The sequence below is a fragment of the Scyliorhinus torazame genome, chromosome 15 (assembly GCF_047496885.1).
Source record: "Scyliorhinus torazame isolate Kashiwa2021f chromosome 15, sScyTor2.1, whole genome shotgun sequence".
In the NCBI taxonomy this organism is placed as follows: domain Eukaryota; kingdom Metazoa; phylum Chordata; class Chondrichthyes; order Carcharhiniformes; family Scyliorhinidae; genus Scyliorhinus; species Scyliorhinus torazame.
Genome location: NC_092721.1, coordinates 197,564,340 through 197,585,527, shown reverse-complemented (window position 1 = coordinate 197,585,527; position 21,188 = coordinate 197,564,340). Strand labels below are relative to the sequence as shown.

Here is a 21,188-nt window from a genome sequence, read left to right as displayed (position 1 = left end):
TGTGACATGTGACATTTTTAATAGTGAATGAGAGTAAAGACTTGAGATTGCCGGTGAGATTTGCGTGCGTATATTGAGTCTTGATGTTAGAACCATTTCTTCTTGGCATCTCTCTGCCAATTATCCACTGCTCCCCATTGCCAATTAGTCAATGCCCATGACCCATACAGAGGCTCCAGCAAAGCTGTGAAGTTAAGGATAATTAAGTCGGCCTAAATTGGGTTCACTCTTTGTCTAAATCCTTAAGCTGAACCTATGAAAAAACTTGTCTCGCTAAGTAAATTCACCCATGTCCCATTCCTCTATCAACCCCTGTGCAGACTGACTGACATTGATGTGTGGTCATGCAACACACTGACCTTGCTTTCAAATCCATCCGTGGCCTCGCTTCTCCCTACATCTGGAATCTCCTCCAGCCCCACAATCCCCCAAGATGTCTGCTCTCCTCCAAATCTGGCCATCTCGTGCATCCCGATTATAATTGCTCCATCAACGTTGGCAGTGCCTTCAGCTGCCTGAGTGCCGAGGCTCTGGAATTCTCTCCCGACACCTCTCCACCTTGTTTTCCTCCTTTAAGACACTCCTTAAACCTCCGATCAAATATTTGGTCATCTGACCTAATTATTCCTTCTATGGCTCGGTGTCATATTTTGTTTCATAGCACTCCTGTGAAGCACCTTGGGACGTCTCATTACGTTAAACTTGAAGAGCAGCCATGATCATAATGAATGGCGACGTAGGCTCAAAGGGCCGAATGGCCTCCTCCTGCTTCTATTTTCTATGTATGTTTCTATGTTACTATGTATGTTAAAGGTGCCACATCAGTGGAGGCGGCGTCATGCAAAGGCACCAGTTTGGGAGCACTGGTAACGGCACCTCTGCCATTCTCGCCGGCCCGTTACCCCACTAACCCGGTGGTGGTGGCAGCATTGAGGATCTGGGGGCAATGGAGGAGGTCTAAGAGGGTGGAGGGTGCGTCGGTCTGGACCCCGATTTGCAATAACCATAGGTTTGCACCGGGCAGGATAGGTGGCGGGTTCCGGAGCTGGCAGAGAGCAGGAATTAGACGGATGGGAGATCTATTCATGGACGGGAGTTTTCCCAGTCTGAAGGTGCTGGAGGACAAGTTCAAGCTGCCGCCGGGGAATGGTTTCAGATATCTGCAAGTGCGGGACCTTCTGAGGAAACCGGTGTTGGCTTTCCCGCTGTTGCCGCCACGGGGGATACAGGACAGAGTAGTGTCCGGTACCTGGGTGGGCGAGGGGAAAGTGTCGGATATCTATCAGGAGTTGTTGGAGGCAGAGGAGACGCTGGTGGAGGAACTGAAGGGCAAGTGGGAGGAGGAGCTAGGTGGGGAGTTAGAGGCGGGTCTGTGGTCGGACGCCCTAAGCAGGGTTAATTCCTCCTCATCATGTGCCAGGCTCAGTCTAATGCAGTTTAAAGTGGGCACACATGAAGGCGGCGAGGATGAGCAAGTTTTTCGGGGTAGAAGATAGATGTGCGAGGTGTGCGGGAAGCCCAGCAAACCATGTCCACATGTTTTGGGCATGCCCGAAGCTTGGAGGATTCTGGCAGGGGTTTACCAAGGCAATGTCCAAGGTGCTAGGTACGCGGGTGGTGCCGAGTCCAGAGATAGCGGTCTTCGGAGTGTCAGAAGACCCGGGAGTTCAGGGAGTGAAAGAGGCCGACGTTTTGGCCTTTGCCTCCCTGGTAGCCCGGAGACGGATCCTTTTAATGTGGAGGGACTCGAATCCCCCGAGTGTGGAGACCTGGGTTAGTGATATGGCGGGGTTTCTCAAGCTGGAGAAAATAAAGTTTGCCTTGAGAGGGTCAATGCTGGGGTTCTCTCGGAGGTGGCAGCCGTTCGTCGACTTTCTCGGGGAAAATTAAAATGTCAGCAGAAGCAGCATTCTGAAGGGGGGGTAGGTGCAATATGGTTAAGGGATGTACAGAAGGGGTTGGCTGGGAAATGTGTAGCTTACCATGTTGATGCTTATGTTATTATTATTGTATTTGTTATTGTTATAAAAATTTTGCAAATACTTCAATAAAAATATTTTTTTTTAAAAAAGGTACCTCAGCAGTGTTAGTTGTTGCTGGAAATATCAAAATTTCCTATTCGTCCAGAATGTTCCTCAGCTGTGGATGACTGACTGCAATACCCAATTTAAAAATTCTCGCGCCTATTTTCAAATCCCTCCAAGGTCTCGGCCTTCTCTATAACCTCCTCCGGCCCTGAAACCCTCTGGGATCACTGTGCTCCTCCAATTCTGGCTTCTCAAAGCTGCCAACCCTCATCGCTCCACCATTAGCAGCTGGCCAGGCATTAAGCTCTGCAATTTCTCCCCTAAACCTCTACCCTTCCTCCTTCAAAACCCTCTGTCTGAACCTGCCCTTTTAACCCACATTCTGGTCACTTGCCCGCACTGTCAGGTTTTGACCATGCTCCTATTTTGCTACATGTCAAGGTGCCAAATAAATGCAATGTGTCGTTGTTGATACTTACGTGTTTGGAACTTGCTATAAACCAAGTTTTCACTCTTACTCCTCTCATTTGGGAAACGTGGCAATCCATTTTCCCTCCACCTGAATGAAATAGAACAAAATGAAAGGAACCGGTCGAGATGAAAGAAAAGCATCCTCCACTTTCCCAACAGTTGAGCTGGTAATTTAGGAATTTTCCAACAGGACAGAGGAACAAAACTACAGTCCCCTGGATTCCAAAATCAGTAAGAGACTCTTGGCACAGCGAGGTCAATGTTTAACTCGCCAACAAGGGACACAATCACCACTGGCTGTGTTAATCAATGAACATCAGGCGGGATCTACCAACGGAATGTGATGGGTGATCATTGTCCAGTCTGCAATTAAGCCAGGAACCCCGCTCCCCTACATAGCGGGGTGGATTATTCCACAGTTGGCTCATGGTAAAAGGTTAGACAAAATAATGAGGTATTCTTGTCACTCCCCAAATCTCTCGTGTCCCACCCACACTGGCAATACTGTGTAGAAGTCCTCATGGCCAGAAAAAAAAAACATTTTGTCTTTATATAGCACCTTTCAGAGGCACAGGACACCCCAAAGCACTTTCCAGCCAATGAAGTAGTTTTTTGAGGTGCAGTCACTTTTATAATGTAGGAAATGTGGTGACCTGTTTGCACACAGCAAGATCCCACGCACACACAAAAAAGCACAATTGGCGGCATTATCGTAGGAATACCATCCTCTCCAGCTTCCTCTCCAAGTCCGTTTCCATCCTGACTTTATTTTTTGTATTCTTTATAGGCTTACATTAACACTGCAATCAAATTACTGTGAAAATCCCCTGGTCGCCACACTCCGGCGCCTGTTTGGGTACACAGAGGGAGAATTCAGAATGTCCAAATAAATTACCTAACCAGCGCGTCTTTCGGGACGTGTGTGAGGAAACCGGGGCACCCGGACGAAACCCACGCAGACACGGGGAGAAGGTGCAGACTCCGCACAGACAGTGACCCATGCTCGGAATCGAACCTGGGACCCTGAAGCTGTGAAGCAACAGTGCTAACCACTGTGCCGCCTGACTCAGGCACATCTCGGGGGCGTGGAAACGATCCCGCGGCAGAAGCGCAGGGAGTTATTCCCGGCCTCCTGGGAATATCTATCTTTCAGCCAGCATCACAAAAGCCAATTATCTGGTCAATCTCATATTGCTGTTTGTGGGATCTTCCTGTGCATACCTTGTTGTGATGCAGGAAATGATGCAGGCAATGACGACATTTCAAAAGTACTTTATTGACAGCAAAGCATTTTGGGATGTCCCACGGTTGTGGAAGCTGCTACAGAAATGTTATTCCTTTATCCCCCAACTCTTATCCACCCTCCACCTTACCCACCATCTGAGAGCAGAAATTGAAAACAATTTCAGTTCTTACTGTGACGTTTGCAAGATTTTAGGAAAATTGGATTATACATGTATTGGACAAGTTAAGAGTTAAAGGCCTCGGAGTAGTGTGTGTTGGCTGCAATGGTCATGTTTTTAAAAAGGATGTTTTGATTTCTGTAAATAGCAGGTGAAATTGACCAGAAGAACGTGGGTTGACTGGGGAGGTCCCTGTGGAGTTAATGTGCTTTTGCAGCCTGTGTTTTCCAGCTTGTGGAATGAGGTCATTGCTGGGTGGAGTTGAGAGAGGCAGGGAGCTTGGAGAAGCTTTGAGAGAGGGGAGCCGAGTTACATATAGAACATAGAATATACAGTGCAGAAGGAGGCCATTTGGCCCATCGAGTCTGCACCAACCCACTTAAGCCCTCACTTCCACCCTATCCCCTTAACCCAATAACCCCTCCTAATCTTTTGGACACTAAGGGCAATTTAGCATGGCCAATCCAACTAACCTGCACGTCTTTGGACTGTGGGAGGAAACTGGAGCACCCGGAGGAAACCCACGCAGACACTGGGAGGATGTGCAGACTCCGCACAGACAGTAACCCAGCGGGGAATCGAACCTGGGACCCTGGCGCAAGTTCTGATCCACAATTCTTCCAAGTAGGTTCGTAAAAAAAAAAGTAATAATATTTTAAAGCAGAGCAGTCTTATCTGAAGACAAGGAAGAGGCTGAAACAACCCAGTTAAAGCAGCTATTTAAAGATATTCAGCCAGAGTCTGAAGGGATTCCAACCAGAGCCAAATCGGTTTCATAAAAGTATTACTCTGACTTTTAAGCCGGATTGAGAGCTGAATGTTTATTTTCTTGTTGTTGAATAGGAAATTGAGTAGTGGTGCTGAGGGATGAGTGTCAGCTGTTCCTTTTTGGGTGTGAAGTTAAAAAGTTTAATACTGTATTTAAAATAAAGTTTTGTTTTAGAAATACTAAAGCCTTATTTTTTCATGTCATCACTCCTGAAGCGAAGCATTCTTTCCGCACAGCCATATAATAAACTTAAAATATTGGGAATTTGGTCCAGTATCCGAGCCAATGATCTGGTCTGGGATCTACTTACCAATTGAATACAAATATCATTATGATCAAAACGGCTGAAACAACATCTGACAAAATCCACATCATTTGGTACTGAGAAGGGGTCTGGAGGAATAAATTCAAATGAAAGTGTTACATTGTTCGCATTTAAAGAATGTGAGCATCAGATTTAGGGGTTGGAGGAGGCCCCTCAAGCCTGTTCTGCCATTCGATAGGATCATGGCGAAGCTCGTTGTGTCCCCATAACCCTTGCCTCCCTCTATCCAATATTGCCTTGAATATATCCAATGACCCAGGTGCCACTGCTCTCTGGCACAGAGCATTCTACACATTAACAATCCAGAGAAACATTTCCTCATCTCCATCTTATTTTTAAACTGTGCCCCTTTGTTCTCGTCCCCACCCCCCACCACACAAGAGGGAACATCCTTTTGGTATCCATCCTCATCCCTGTCTCAAATGGGTGACCCCCTTACTGTGCGTTTATGCCCTCTGGTGCTAGACTCTCCCACAAAAAAAAACAATTCTCTCAGCATCTGCCCTGTCAATTCCCCTGAGAACCCTACATGTCTCAATAAGGTCGCCTCTCATTCTTCTAAACTCCAAATGAATGCAGGCCCAACCTACTCGATGGCTCCTCATAAGAAAACCCCTCTGTACCTGGGATCAACCTGGTGAACCTTCTCTGGACTGCCTCCCCTGTCAATGAGATGATCTCTCAACCTGCTAAACTTCAATGGGTTCAGGTCAACCTGTTCAACCTTCCTTCAGAGGATAAGCCTTCCTTCCAGGAATGAGTCAAATGAACCTTATCTGAACTGCGTCTAACATAATTATATCCTTTTTCGAATAAGGAGACCAAAACTGTGCACCGTACTCCGGATGTGGTCTCACCAATTCCCTGTGCAGCTGGAGTAAAACGTCCTGACTTTTATATTCCATTCCCCTTGCAATAAATGACAACATTCCATTTACTTTCTGAATCACTCCCTGTACTTGCAGACTACCTTTTTGTGATTCATACACCAGGGTGCCCATATCCCTCTGTACTACCGAGTTCAGCAATCTCTCTTCATTTAAATAGTAAGTAGCTTTTCTATTCTTCCCGCCAAAGTGGACAAGTTCACATTTTCCCACATTAAATCCCATCTACAGAATGTTTCAGCACTATTTTAACCTGTCTATGTCCCTGTGGTAATACCAGGTATTGCAGTACCTGAGCGGTGGATACCCATTGGCTAGACCTAGGAGTCTACCATTGGCTAACGCACATAGCTCTGCCCTGAGAGGCGGGGTATAAGAACCAATGCCGTCCCAGCAGCCTTCACTTTCTGTATCGAAGCTGCTGGGTACAGTTCTAGCTGATTAAAGCCGATTAGTATGACTCTCCTTGTCTCTCGAGTAATTGATTGTGCATCAATCCCTTTGAAGACTCCCACTTCCACCCCCTTTCCCAACCGAGATGGAGATTTTTAAAAAACTTTTTCCTATTTGGCACTGTGCTCCGGCCTGCGCCTTCCACTGTAAAAATTGATCAGTTCGATCATGTCTGCTCTCACTCTAACTCCATTTTCCTGCCTTGGTTCTGTCATCCTCCAGCAACCTTTTACTCAACGATAAACATTCAGGGTTGGCACACTGCCACTCTTTCCAAGCTCGGCAACTCCCACGGTGCCAGCCTAAAGCCGGGCATTTCCTGACAAATCACAGATTCCCTCAGAGGCGCTTCACAGGAAGAGATGGTGGTGGCGGGGTGGGGGTTGGGGGGGGGGGGGGGCAGGGGGGGCAGGGGTCGGAACAACCGGTGTTCTGCGCCACCCTTTCCATCAAAGGGATTATGCCGGCGGAGGAGGAAGCTTTTCCAAGGGAAAAGCTGGGAGCAGTGCGGATGGAGGGTCAGCCTACCATTAGGAACCAGGGCCGGCGGAGTTCCTTCAGCTGCTGGGGAGCGTTGGTAATGACGGAGTGGGCGCCTGCACACCACACTAAAGAGAACAGCCACAGCTCACTCACGACGTACAGGTTGGTGCTGATGTTCGCTGCGGCATACATCCTGCAGGGTCAGGAGAAATAAAGGGATCAAAAATAATTTCCTTTCGTTTAAAATAAAATCACAGTTGATGAAAACATAGGCCTGTAATGATATGTATAATGTAAGGAGTGTAAAGGGTTAACAAGATGATGTTCATGTATCTCAACACTAGATGGCATCAGTGAGTAATCTTATAAAAGGCTGTGTCTCTAAGCATTCTGGGAGAAGGTTAAAGGATAGTGCGAGGTTGAGTTAGTGTTGGTTGTATTAGAAAGACATTATATATAGATACTGTAGCATAGATTTAATATTGTTGTTTTGGTAACTATTACTTAGTAGAGTGTGCAAACCATTTAAAGTGGTGTAAATAAACTAGCTTTGTTTTAAATACATAGCTTGATGTTCTTTGTTAGCACTATGACTTTTAGCTATCTTGGAGAACTGTACAAGGAACATCACAAGGCCTGGATTTATATCCGATTGTTTAAGCATTAATGAGGTGCAGATTGGTCATGATAGGCCCTCGGGGATCTGGGTTCAAATGCAGCCGAGAATGAGGACTTGAAAGTCTCCTTATCCAATCGGCTGTGAGGATTCCGCGTGAAAATCGCTTCCGGCAACCTTTGCCCAGACTCATGGAAGTTACATCACAGAAAGAGGTGATCTTGGTCATTTTACCTGCTGCTAGCCCCCAGTTAGAGTAACGTAAAACTATCCTTAATTTCCACTGTTTAATTTGCAGTTTCAGGGCAGTACCGAATAAAGGAGAAAGGAAATTGGCTCACAGAAAGATCCCACAGCCTGCAGTGTGATAAATGACCAGATCGCCATCTTTACAAAGTGCTGCCAGGCCATTGGGCCCAATACCTCCATGTTGGTGACTGTGCTCCAGACAAGCTTCCTCGTGTTGGTTTGAAATAATGCAGCGGGATCTTACATCCGCCTGAGGGGGCAGACCTGACGTTGGCTTAATGTCCCATCTAAAGGCCTTACCTCCAACAGTCCAGCACTCCCGCAGTATGACACTGAAGTGAGAATGGTGAGGGTCTGGAGCGGGACCTGAACCCACAACACTGCACTGTTATTCTGCGAGTCCCAAGTCTCTGAGACCAGGGAGTAAATCAGGCCTTCCTTTTCATGCTAAGCAGGTTTTGCTGTTATGGGAGCAGGCTCTGATAATGAGCATTGTCCTGCAGCTTTGAGCCTTCATTAAGCGGAGCGCGGAACGCAGAATGAATGAGACGGGTTACCATACACATCCATCAAATTACTCACAGGGCACTCACACGCTTTGAATACAACCTCAGTCCTCACCAATTGGAACTACGTTAAGTGTTACTCAGCTTCATATAACACAGCTTTACAAATAATACCAGGGGAGATCTTGCCGTCTTTGCTGTAAGCAGCGTTTAATTTTAAATTCCTGGACTCTTGTTTCTTTTCTTCCAATGAGTCTATTTCATTTTACACCCCCCGCCCCCCTCTCCAGATTTAATGGCTTTTTCACCCTCAAATCCCCAAATCCTTCCCTGGTCACAACCCCACAGGATCAGCAAACCCCTGGCACTTTTTACCCAAGTGCCTATTAGCCTTGCCAGCATCTAGATAGGAAATGGTACCGGTCTATTCAACTGCAGACAGCTTCACAGACCAGCCTGACCCTGTGCTCCCACCCCCGTTTGCCCTCGCACATTTTAGTGCAAATGATTAAATAGGAGCGTACAGTGGTAACTACTGTGAAAGGGGGAAAAAAGTTCATTTATATAGCGCCTCTCACCAGCTCACGACATGCCACGGTCTATTGAGTCTGTTTTTTTGAAGTAGGAATCGTGGCAGCCAATTTGCACGCAGCAAGCCCACGAACAGAGCAGGTAATCTGTTTTAATTTTTTGTGCTGTTGATTGAGGGATAAATATCAGCGCCGACACCGACCATGGCTGCTTCCAAATAGCTTCAGGGGTTCTTTTCTCAGGAAGGTAACTCAGTACCAGCTCAAGGGCAATTAGAGATAAATGAATAATAAAAGAAAAATGGCCCAACTGAGACCAGGCGGTCTCGGTACTTGATCTCACAGTCAAACTTCTGAACAAAGGCCTCGGACTCGGAAGTGAGGGCTGATTATTAAGTGGCTGATACATACAGGCCAGTTCAGCTCACTTGGCTGGGCGGCTGGTTTGGAATGCAGAGCAAGCAAGGCCAACATCGATGGTTCAATTCCCGTACCCGGCTGAAGTTATTCATGACCATCTCAACCTTACCCTTTGCCCTCAGGTGACCCTCGGGTTAAATCACCAGCAGTCAGCTCTCCCCATCAAAGGAGAAAGCAGCCTATGGTCATCTGGGACTATGGTGAGTTAAATAAGCTGTATTTGTTTAGCATCGCTCGCAAGGCCAATATTTGTTGTCCATCCTTTGAGATCAGTTAAGAATCATCCACATTGCCGTGGGCCTGGAGTAGGCCAGGCCGGGATAACCATGGCAGATTTCCCTCCCTAAAGGGAGGGAACAGGTGGGTTTTTACAACAATTGATGATAGTTTCATGTTCACAATTACCGAGACGAGCTTCATATTCCAGATCTGTTTTTTAATTGAATTTGAATTCCACCAGCTGCCGTGGTGGGAACTGAACTCGCAGAACCCATGGGGTGTGAGAATTGCTATCAAGACCTGCATTTGCTGCCCATCCCTAATTGCTCTTGAACTGGGCGCCTTGTCAGGCCATTTAAGAGCGCAGTTCAGAGTTAACCACTTGACCTCTGGATTAATATTCTGGTGACATAATCACTATACCATCGTGTCCCCTATGGATGAGGTACGGTTTCAATTCACAATGCCCAAGCTGATAGATGACAGCACTTTTAACCCGGCCGAGCTTTCTATTGTTCGGTTGGTGTGTAAATATGAGGGGAAAACAGGAGACATCTTGTGTTTTTTCTGTCCGTGATGATTTGGCCTCTACCCAAAAGTAGGAGCAGGGAAAACGAGAGCAGCTCCCGATTCGCCGTAACCTTCCTCCTCGTTCACCTCAGGATATTCCTATTTCCCCACTGAATCTAAATTCCACCAGCTGCCGTGGTGGGATTTGAACTCACAGAGTAGAACCCCGACAGTGCAGAAGGAGGCCATTCGGCCCATCGCATCTGCACCAACCTTCTGAAAAGGCACCCCACCTAGGCCAACTCCCCCGCGCTCTTCCCGATAACCCACCTAACCTGCACATCTTTGGACTGTGGGAGGGAACCGGAGCACCCGGAGGGAACCCACCGTGGTGCCTGAACCATACTCTTAAATGTATGGGGCGGGATTCTCCCGCAACTGGCCGGATGGCCCGACGCCGACGCCACGGAAGGTGTCGACCGGAAGGTGTAGAATCCTCCGCACTTCCAGGGGTTAAGCCGGAGCCGGAGGGGCTGGCGCCGTGCCAACCCGTGGCGAAGGGCCGGCGCAAGTTGGCGCATACGCAGAACCACCGGCGTAGTTCCACGCATGCGCAGACCGGCCGGCGTGTTCCTGTGCATGCGCAGTGGGTTTCTTCTCCGCGCCGGCCAAGGCGGAGCTCTACAGAGGCCGGCGCGGAAGGAAAGAGTGCCCCCACGGCACAGGCCTGCCCGCAGATCGGTGGGCCCCGATCGCGGGCCAGGCCACCGTGGGGGTCCTCCCGGGATCGGATCCCCCCCCGCGACCCTCCCGAGGACCCACCTAGCTGGCCTACAAGCCAGGTCCCGCCGTGATGGACCATGTCCATTTCACGCTACGGGACTGGCCAGGAAACGACAGCCGCTCGGCCCATCAGGGCCCGGAGATTTGCCGGGGGGGGGCCGGCCCCCGACCGGCGCGGCGTAAACCCCGCTCTAGCCCGAAAACCGGCGGCGGAGAATACGGCAGCCGGCGTCGGAGCGGTGGGGCGGGATTCACGCCGCCCCCCCCGGGCATTCTCTGACCCGGCGGGGGGTTGGAGAATCCCGCCCATGGTGTCTGAGTGCTGCTCTAAAAGGTATAAAGCCTGTTTAAGCAGCTCAATATCAGCAGACAAAGGTGTCAATTATCATGCTTCAGATCCCTGAGTAACCCTGGGCAATGGCACAGGTGATCACTTCTGTATGTTCAAAAGAAATGAGGATTCCTATTGCCTGTGCATTTATCTGTGTCAGCATAGTGTACAAAGTGAGGGGACCTTCAGTCAAAAGAGTTGGCAATCTCCTCCCGCCCTGCAACCGTCCAGGAACTCTGTGTTCCTCCAAACCTGACCTCTTGGCCATCCTGATCTTCCTTGTCCCACCATGGTCAGCTACCTAAGTAGGCCCCATGCCCTGAAATCCCTCCCCCAAGCCACAACATCACTTCACCTCACTCTCTTTCTTTGAGGCACTGCTTAAAACCTCCCTTCTTTTTATCAAACTTTGGCCATCTGCTTGCTTAGCATGTCCGCCTCTGCATCAGAATGTTGAGGGTTGCATTCCTGCCCCAGAGATATGATCCCGGTGTCCTGGCCAACATTCATCACCCAACCAACATTGTTAAAATAGATCATCTGGCCATTGTCAGATTGGCATTGGGAGCTTGCTGTGCGCAACTTGGCTGTTATGTTAGAACCATAGAAAAAGTACAGGCAGTAAGAGGCCATTCGACCCATCGGTTCTGAATCTTGTTAATGTCCATCATTATAACAGTGATGGCACTTTAAAAATACTACATTTGCTGTAAAAGCCTTTGGGTCGCATTGTGGCTGTAAAGGGTGCTATATAAATGCAAAGCTTTCTCTTCCTTTCTCTGTGCCTGATTAGGCTGCTATGAAGCATTTCCCACGACATTTTACTGCGTCGAAGACATGATACAAATGCAAGATGTTCCCGACCTGATCTCTTTGCTGGAAATCTCACTGTAGCGCACGTTGAGATTGTCAATTTTCTCCAACTGTAATTCTTCGATGGGCTTCTTTCCTCCGTGAATGTGCACAAATCCCGGTATCATCTGCTGGACACCTGATCTCAAAGCGTTGGGAAGCCAGAGAATCTACAGTGGAATATATTCTGTGAAATTTAACCTAGTCAAATTGTGGCAATTTACCTATTGCAGCATCAACATCAAGCTCTGCTGGATGATCTGTAGTATAGCTACACATTGACATCTCTCTTCCTCCGTTATTCTTTCACGGGATCTGGGGTGCCGCTGCCAAGGACACATTTTGTTGCCCATCCCCAGAATGAGTGACTTGCTCGGCCATTTCAGAGGAGCAGTTAAGAGTCAACCACATTGCTGTGGGTCTGGAGTCTCATGTAGGCCAGACCAGGTAAGGACGGCAGATTTCCTTCCCTCAAGGACACTAGTGAACCAGATGGGTTTAAATGACAACTGATGATAGTTGTCATGGTCACCATTACTGACACTATATATTCTAAATTTTATCAATTGAATTTCAATTCCATCAGGTGCCCAAGAGCAACAGCCTGGGCCTCTGGGTTACTAGTCCAGTGACATTACCACCACACTACCATCCTCCCAGACTAATGGCCTATTTCTCTTTGCCCAAGGAAATAGTTCTCCAGCTCAAAACACCCTCAGATCATGATGGATTTTGTGTGACCTTTCTTCAATGTTGTTTTGTAAGTAAACACAGTAAAGTCCAACAAACTGTGAATGAGATAATTTACTAGTTATTCTGGTTCTAAGATGGGAGGCCCAACCTTGGTTTGTTGAAGCTTTTCATCTTGCATTCATCAGGACAATTCACAAGAATACAAAATTGTAAAGGGAACAACAATCTAGACCGCAAGAGAACAGAGTGCTGGTTGGTTGGTGACTGGATTCTGATTACTAATGGCGTTGCCTTGGAGAATGCACCAGTTAATTTATAACTGACAGTAAACTGCCAAGCTTTTGTTTAAATTCAAACCACTCAGATAGGTCAAGGCATTGTCCTGGGGAATGAACCAGGAAATGGCTGTCACCTATGTTACATAGTTGCAATGTGTGTACATGTTCTATCTGTCTGCTACGGGCAGGGCTGTGTGTGTGAATGTACGTAGCGTCCAGCACGCATAAGTAAGCCATTCTGCCAGCCCGACGGACAATCTTAAATTGGTTGTAACTGTACTTCTGAGCACAATCAGGATTGTTTAGCAAGTGCTGCCCAATCGCAGAATCACATCTAATGTTGGACAGTGTGTTTTGAATTTTGCAGGCACGGACCGGTAGGGTATGGTCACTGCTTTGCCTGTTGTGAACATGTGGACATGCTGTTTGATAGTACTCACCAGTGTCTGAAACGTCTGGCCTACATAGATAACATTGGTTTATTAGACTGATTCTTGGGGTGAGGGGATTGTCTGCTCATTAGGGCATATGTGAAAGATCAAGTAAACTAGGACTATATTCCTTGGAGCTTAGACGAATAAGAGGTGACCTTATTGAAAAATATACAATTGTTAAGTGACTTGACAGGTTAGATGCCGGGGATATTTCCGCCGGCTGGGGCCTCCAGAACTGGAGGCCGCAGTTTCAAGAACACTGAGTCAGCCATTTGGGATTGAGAAAAATCTCTTCATCAATGGAAATTGAATCTTTCAAATCCTCTTCCCCAGAAAGCTGTGAATGGTCATTTTTGAGTTTATTCAAGAAAGAGTTTTGGATATGAAGGATTACAGGGCAGCACGGTAGCATAGTGATTAGCACAGTTGCTTCACAGCTCCAGGGTCCCAAGTTCAATTCCCAGTTTGGGTCACTGTCTGTGCGGAGTCTGTACGTTCTCCCCGTGTGTGCGTGGGTTTCCTCCGGTTTCCTCCCACAGTCCAAAGATGTGCAGGGGTAGGTGGATTGGCCACGATAAATTGCCCTTAGGTTAGGTGGGGTTACTGGTATAGGGGGGAGGTGTGGGCTTAAGTGGGGTGCTCTTTCCAAGTGCCGGTGCAGACTCGATGGGCCGAATGGCCTCCTTTTGCACTGTAAATTCTATGAGAATTTAGAGACATGAAGATAATGTGGGAAGCTAGAATTGAGAAGTGGCGATTGGCCATTATCTAATTGAATGACAGAGAAGATTTGAGGGACCGAATGGCCAACTCCTACTTCTTATACCGTATAATAATCTATAATCTTTATTATCATCACAAGCCTCCTTCTGCACTGTAAATTCTATGAAAAAAAAAAGCCGGCTTACATTAACACTGCAATGAAGTTACTGTGAAAAGCCCCTAGTCGCCACACTGTTCGGGTACACAGAGGGAGAATTCAGAATGTCCAATTCAACTAACAAGCACGTCTTTCGGGACTTGTGGGAGGAAACCGGAGCACCCGGAGGAAACCCACGCAGACACGGGGAGAACGGGCAGACTCCGCACAGACAGTGACCCAAGCCGGGAATTGCACCTGGGACCCGGGAGCTATGAAGCAACAGTGCTAACCACTGTGCAGGCAGAAGGAGGAAGAAAATAAAAGAGCGGGAGAGGGAGAAAGAGGCACAGGAAGACGAGATGATGCAGTTAAATTTGCATTGTCTGACACTCTACCAAGCGGAATTGCTGAGTAACCAGAATTTCTGACAGCTCAACTTTTCTTAACAAGCCGGTCACTTTCATTGTTCCTACAATGAATTCTTTGAAAAAAAACTAATAAAAAATAACGGTAGATTGTAAAACCGCAGATAATGTCCTTCAGCTATACCCATTGAAATTATTAAATTATTGGGTCAGTTTTGGATGTTAGGGCTGAGCAAAGATACTCCAAGCAACTTGCCATTTTGGGGGGGGTGGGGGGGGGGGGGGGAAACAAACAAAGCAAGGGAACACTCCATAAATGGGAGGATGTTGAGACGGATTGGGGAAGCGGTGGACCAGGGAGTGCATGTCCACAGGTCGTTGAAGATAGCAGGGCAGGTGGACGAGGTGGTAAAGGGAACATATGGAATTCTTTCCTTTATTAGGTGAGGTATTGAACACACAAGCAGGAATGTAACGCTGGAACTGTATCAAATGCTGGTTAGGCTACAGCTGCAGTTTTGGGCACCACATTATAGGAAGGACATAATTGGGCTGGAGAGGGTACACAGGAGATTTACAGGAATGTTGCCAGGGCTTGACAATGGCAGCTCTGAGGAAAGATGAGGAGGGTGGGGTTGCCTTCTCCTTGAACAAAGGAGTAAGGGAATCAAGGAATTTCAGGATAAGGCGGGAAAATGGAGTTGAGGATTATCATTATCAGATCAGTCATGATCTCATTGGCGGAACAGACTCAATGGGCCGAATGGCTACTTCTGCTCCTGCATCTTATGGTTCGATAATCAGAGGAGACTGAGGTGTGACCTGATTGAGGTGTACAAAATTAAGCGGGGCTTTGGTAAGAGTAGACAGGAAATACTTCCACAACTGGTTAAAAACGTCAAAATTACATTTAGTACCAGGAAACTTAGAAAAAGGAATAATTCATTTCTGGCTATTAAAAAGGGGAAAGTGGACATTGCACTGAAAACAATCCTGTAATTTGGCCGTCTTGATCTTTCACTGATCACACCCATTGGCTACTGATTGAAATAAAATCCATTGTTTAAAAAAAGGTACTGTCTGTGCGGAGTCTGCACGTTCTCCCCGTGTGTGCGTGGGTTTCCTCCGGGTGCGCCGGTTTCCTCCCACACTCCAAAGATGTGCAGGTTAGGTGGATTGGCCGTGCTAAATTGCCCTTAGTGTCCAAAATTGCCCTTAGTGTTGGGTGGGGTTACTGGGTTATGGGGATAGGGTGGAGGTGTGGGCTTGAGTAGGGTGCTCTTTCCAAGAGCCGGTGCAGACTCGATGGGCCGAATGGCCTCCTTCTGCACTGTAAATTCTATGATTCTATGAAATACTTGTTTTCCCTAGCGGAGGGGTTGGGGGCAGAGATTTCAGGCAATGCTAGAAGATTTTTTAAAAATTAATTTAGAGTACCCAATAATTTTTTTCCAATTAAGGGGCAATTTAGCGTGGCCAATCCAGCCAGGCTGCACATCTTTGGGTTGTGGGGGTGAAACCCACGCAGACACGGGGAGAATGTGCAAACTCCACACGGGCAGTGACCCAGAGCCGGGATCGGACCTGGGACCTCGGCGCCGTGAGGCAGCAGGGCTAACCAATGCGCCACCGTGCTGCCCTGATGGTAGAAGAATTAGAGGGAGAGATGAAAAATAACTTGTTCACCCAATCGGTGGGGGTGTCTGGAATTTGCTGCCCAGATTGGAGGTCGGGGGAGAAAACTTCATCTCATTTGAAAGGTACCAGGATCGACACCTGAAGTGCTGTCGCCTGCAAAGCCACGGACCAGATGCTGAAAAGTGGGATTAGAATGGACAGCTAGGTTTTTTTCTCAGCGCACAGACACGATGGGCTGAATGGCCGCTTTCTGTGCCTCAATTTTCTCTGCTTCCGTGGTTCTGTCAGTCAAACCGACAGCGCGATTTCTTTTCAAAAGCCTGTCTGCTACTGATAGCTCGATTGTTACTGTGATCCCCTATCGCGTTGGGGCCCATAACCACCCAATTGCTTTGCCTCAATACCTCCAAGACAAAGCAACACCTTGTCTTGTGTCCCGAGTTTTGTATCTCTCAGTTAATTGGCAATTTTGATTAACCAACACCGCCCATTCCCCGAGCGTACCAGAGGTCAAAGTTCTTTTGAAAGGGTGAATGTTTCGCGTCAAAAAAAATGCAACAATGGGCCGAATTTCCTTGGGACTTTGAACATTCCGGTCAAAACCGCATCGGTGAAGAAGGAGTAACCATGAAGGAATGCCTTAGCCGCGGGTGAGTGAAAGCTTATTACCAGGCTCTCGTTGATCCCAGATTCCTGAATGGTACTGATTGTCTGCACAATGAAGGTGTTTCGGTGTGGGTGCTTCTGGGGCGGCCTGTACAGGTCAAAGATGATAACTTTTCCGTGGATAGCTGCCAGCTTCAGGAGCTCACTCAGCTTACAAACTGTCTGCCTGCCGGCCTTGCGTTTGTCCTCGCGCGACAACAGATGTTTGGTTCTGAAGGGATTGTCCTGTTTGGAGGAACAAGGCGACCAGGTTAGAAATGAAGGATTGGGTTGAATGGTAAAATGCAAGCTACCCAGACCCATTGCACCCATTATCCTCAATGCCCCCTGACCATGTGTTGACATTCTCCAATCAACCACAGCGACCTCACATCGCTTAATCAAATCAACAGTCACTTCCTCAATGGTAAATGTATTGCTCTGGCATGTGTTGGGTCAATGTGCACCGATCCTCAGCATCTGTGTTACGTTCACAGCTATAGGTCAAAGACGAGTATTCATAGAATCCACAGAATCCATACAATGCAGAAGGAGGCCCATCGAGTCTACACTGACCCTCTGAAAGAGCTCTCCCGATTCCCCGTAACCCCACCTCACCGACACATCTTTGGAAATTCAGCTGTACAAGAGGGAAACTCACCACTTGGTTGCCATAGAGAATCTTTTAGTCGGCTATGTGCAAGGTGCCTACCTGGAGGAACCATTTCCCTGCATTCAGCTCTGCGAGTTCATCCCATATAAAGTAGGCAGCATTCCTGGTCTTGTTGTTTGGAAACACCTCTCCAACATTGGTGGTCCTTCTCAACGTTTGATCATGCATGAGGAATGGGACACCGTCCCAACTGGTCAACAATAAAAAAATTGAATCAGGTTAGAATTAAAGACATGGAATTATCATAAAATCATGAGGATCGGTAGCTGAAGTAGACCATTCGGCCCATCACGCCTGTTGTGTTGGATTGTGATTCCTGCCGCGCCAGGTTCGAGGAATGGTCACTGCTGGGACTTCCCAATCCCCAAAGGAGAGGAGGTTATTGGAGACAGACTGACGGTAAGTCTGGGGTATCACTGGGGCCTGCTCAGGGGTGAAGACAGGAAGAACTTCTTCACACAAAGTGGAGATCTGGAACTCTCCCCAGAAAGCTGTTGAGGTTGGGAGTCAATTGCAAATTTCAAAATTAACATGGATAGATTTTTGCTGGATAAGTATTATGGATAGGGAACCAAGCTGGGTAGATGGAGTAAAGATACAGATCCGCCATGATCTAATTGTATAGCAGAACAGGCTCTAAGGGTTGAATGGCCTCCTCCTGTTCCCATGTTCCAACATTTCTCCTGCCCCATATTTTGAGAGACTAAGCAGGAGAGATTTTCCAGAGGCATTTGCAATGTTCAATTATTCTGTGTTTGATTATGTGCGCCTGCATGCAATTGATGCTCACTGTGCTTGATTGGTTAAGCCTGGTGTGGACTAATTAAACAAATCGATGAAAAGAGCTGACAGACAGAGCTAGAAGCATGGAGCAGAGATTTTAAAGCACTATAAATAAAGTTCCTACACAGATATAAACTGGTCTGTCATCACTGTCAGGGTATGAGTATAAAATATATAAATAAACAAAATGTGCAAACTAAAACATAGAACACATACGACGGCCATTTAACTAAATTGATAGAGATTGGAAAATGTATTTTCATGCGTGGTTGTATAATTTGGCCTCCGTATGTGGTCAAACATTGCCAGTGGCTGCAATAGTCCTTCAAAAGCAGTCCAGTCCTTGGCAGTTATGCCAGGAAAATTGGAACTCCGTCAAATATACCTGGCCATATGTTGGCTGGTGGCATCAAGATCTTGACAGGTGTACGGAGTTAACCATTCATCCCTCAACCCGTCCGAAGCAATTCCCAGGGAACACCGGTGTCAGCACTGTCAAAATTCCCACTCCTGAGGTCACTGTAATCGAGAGTGCTACTCCACTTCCCTCACCCAACCAATGGATAGAGAACCCAACCAGAGAATTCCGAGAATGTCCAGCAGGGCAACAGTCCATTCTGTCCAACATGTGCATTTGGGATAATTATGCGTCACATGAGCATCCTCCCACCTTATGACATCTCATCCTGTCCGAATATCTTTCTATTCCCTGTTTCCCTCGTGTGTTTCATAGAATTTACAGTGCAGAAGGAGGCCATTCAGCCCATCGAGTTTGCACCGGCTCTTGAAAGAGCACCCTACCCAAGCCCACACCTCCACCCTGGGTTTTGGGCTCACACCATCCTGACTTGTAACCATATCATTGTTCCTTCACTGGGACACCCTCCCAACAACACTCTGGGTGCACCTACACCACATGGGCTGCAGCGATTCAAGAAAGTGCCCTTCTCAAGGGCTATTAGGGATGGACAATAAATTCTGGCCTTACCAGTGACGTTCGCACCCCAAGAATGAATTTCGAAGCTCCCCACAATCGGAACCTGGTAAATACATTTTTAAAATGCTAAGCTGCCAATGGCTTCCCTACGTTTGTACTTAACACAGTCTTGCACAGTGTGAGAATTCCAGAGATGTGTTAAAGAGTAGGATTTTGTTTATACACAGGAACTATCAAGCGACACCTTACCTAATGGTGACATCAGTCTCCAATCCATCTGCCCCAAGTTCTATAGTTTTCTCAAATGACATCAGTGTGTTTTCTGGGGCCAGCTGTTTAAGAATAAAAAGGATGAATTAGTATCAGTGGTTCATTAGCCCTATACTAGACACATACTGCCCATTCCGCAGAACTGCTCAGTGCCAAGGTCTTGTCTATGAGGTCAGGGCGCCTGCAATGTGGGAGCTTAAAGTTTTGATCTGTACCTAGACTTGAATCAGAGATCAAATGGCTACTATACAGGTCAAACCCAGGTGTCAGGATTTCCTCTCTTTCTTTTTAACTTCAATCAAGTTGCAGTGGGGAGGGTAATGCACTGCTCCCCTCCCGCCCATCCACCACCCCCCTCCCCCCCCCCAACACCGGTGCAGGCCCCCCAACCCCCCGCCATGCCCCCCTTGAATCAAGAGGGTGTGATCAAAATTGTTCCTGAGCAATTCTGTCACCCACTGCCCTTTATAGGCCCCGGAAATCACCAGACCAGAGGTTTCTGGCGAGGATCAATTGTTTTTCTGCACTGTTGGTGTTAATGATCTTCTGCAACTACTGTTCCATTGCCTGGCATGGGTCTCACTCTTCCTGTCAACATTCCAAACCCTCCCGCTTTATTTACCAGAAGGAGGGGGGCAGGGGTTGTGTGAAGGGGGAACGGCGGCACAGTGGTTAGCACTGCTGCCTCACAGCGCCACGGATCCGAGTTCAATTCCGGCCTTGGGTGGCCGTCTGTGTGTAGTTTGTACGTTCTCACCGTGTCGGCGTGGGTTTCCTCCGTGTGCTCCGGTTTCCTCCCACAGTCCAAAGATGTGCAGGTTAGGTGGATTGGCCATGCTAAATTGTTCCTTATTCTCCAGGGATGTACAGGTTAAGTTACAGGATTATGTAACATATACAGTGGATCGGTGCAGACTCGATGGGCCAAATGGCTTCCTTCTGCACTGTAGGGATTCTACGAGATTCTATGCGGTGGTGATGCTGCTTTCCAACACGGCACAGGAAGGTGCCTCCAGCAGAGAATCTGAGGGAATCAGGCGCCAAGGCAAATAAAACCTTGCCACAGAATTCATGGGCCTGGAGACCTTGACAAACTATCCGAGTGTTTTGTAAATATAATCACGCTTTGCCTTTTAAAGACTCGGAATTCTTGTCCTGCTCCCAAAAATTCCGGTTGCTGCATTCATGAACAGCCGGACAAGCAATGGCAAGCGTTTTGTATATAGGCAAATTGTGGACGCAGAAAAAGAGAACTGGAATTTCTGTACTACCTTTCATGACTGTGGTAACTTAAGACCACAAAGAAGGTAGTCGCGTGCGTTGTTTAGAAGAAGGAACATCTTTATCTGAATAAATAACAAAGTCTAACAATAACTGTAATAACTATGAAGACAGGAGCTGCAGTAAAACAGGACTTGCTGACAAGTTACCTTCTTGTAGACTGAAAAAGCCAGCGCAAAGCTTGCACATGCTCAGAACCCTCAACGGATGCCAGTCAAATTACTTCGGAGAAAGACTTAGAAGAACACTCTTTAATCAAAATGACCTTGGGTCGTCCCAAAGCACATTGCAGTCAATGAAGTACTTTGAAGTGTAGACACTTGTAAAAAGCATGGCGGCCAATATGAGCACAGCAAGCTCCCACAAACAGTAATCTGCTTTTGTGGTGTTGTCTGCGGAACAAAGTTTGGCCAGAACATCGGGGCGAACTTTGCCGCTCACCTTCAAATTGTGGTAGTGGGATCCCTTACGGTCACCTAAAAAGGCCTCAGTTTA

The 21,188-nt window shown here is 47.4% G+C and overlaps 1 protein-coding gene across 6 annotated transcripts in view; it reads right to left on the bottom strand.

Annotated features, from left to right (window-relative positions):
- Window positions 1-21,188, bottom strand: part of gdpd4a (glycerophosphodiester phosphodiesterase domain containing 4a) — a 112,833-nt gene that overhangs the window by 1,893 nt on the left and 89,752 nt on the right. For all 6 annotated transcript variants that reach the window (XM_072477382.1, XM_072477381.1, XM_072477380.1 and 3 more), the window contains 7 exons: window positions 19,392-19,474; window positions 17,462-17,612; window positions 16,774-16,995; window positions 11,847-12,004; window positions 6,864-7,011; window positions 4,981-5,063; window positions 2,507-2,586 (listed from right to left, as the gene is read on the bottom strand). In XM_072477382.1, the coding sequence (XP_072333483.1) occupies window positions 2,507-2,586; window positions 4,981-5,063; window positions 6,864-7,011; window positions 11,847-12,004; window positions 16,774-16,995; window positions 17,462-17,612; window positions 19,392-19,474 (925 nt within the window). The remainder of the gene's footprint in view (window positions 1-2,506; window positions 2,587-4,980; window positions 5,064-6,863; window positions 7,012-11,846; window positions 12,005-16,773; window positions 16,996-17,461; window positions 17,613-19,391; window positions 19,475-21,188) is intronic.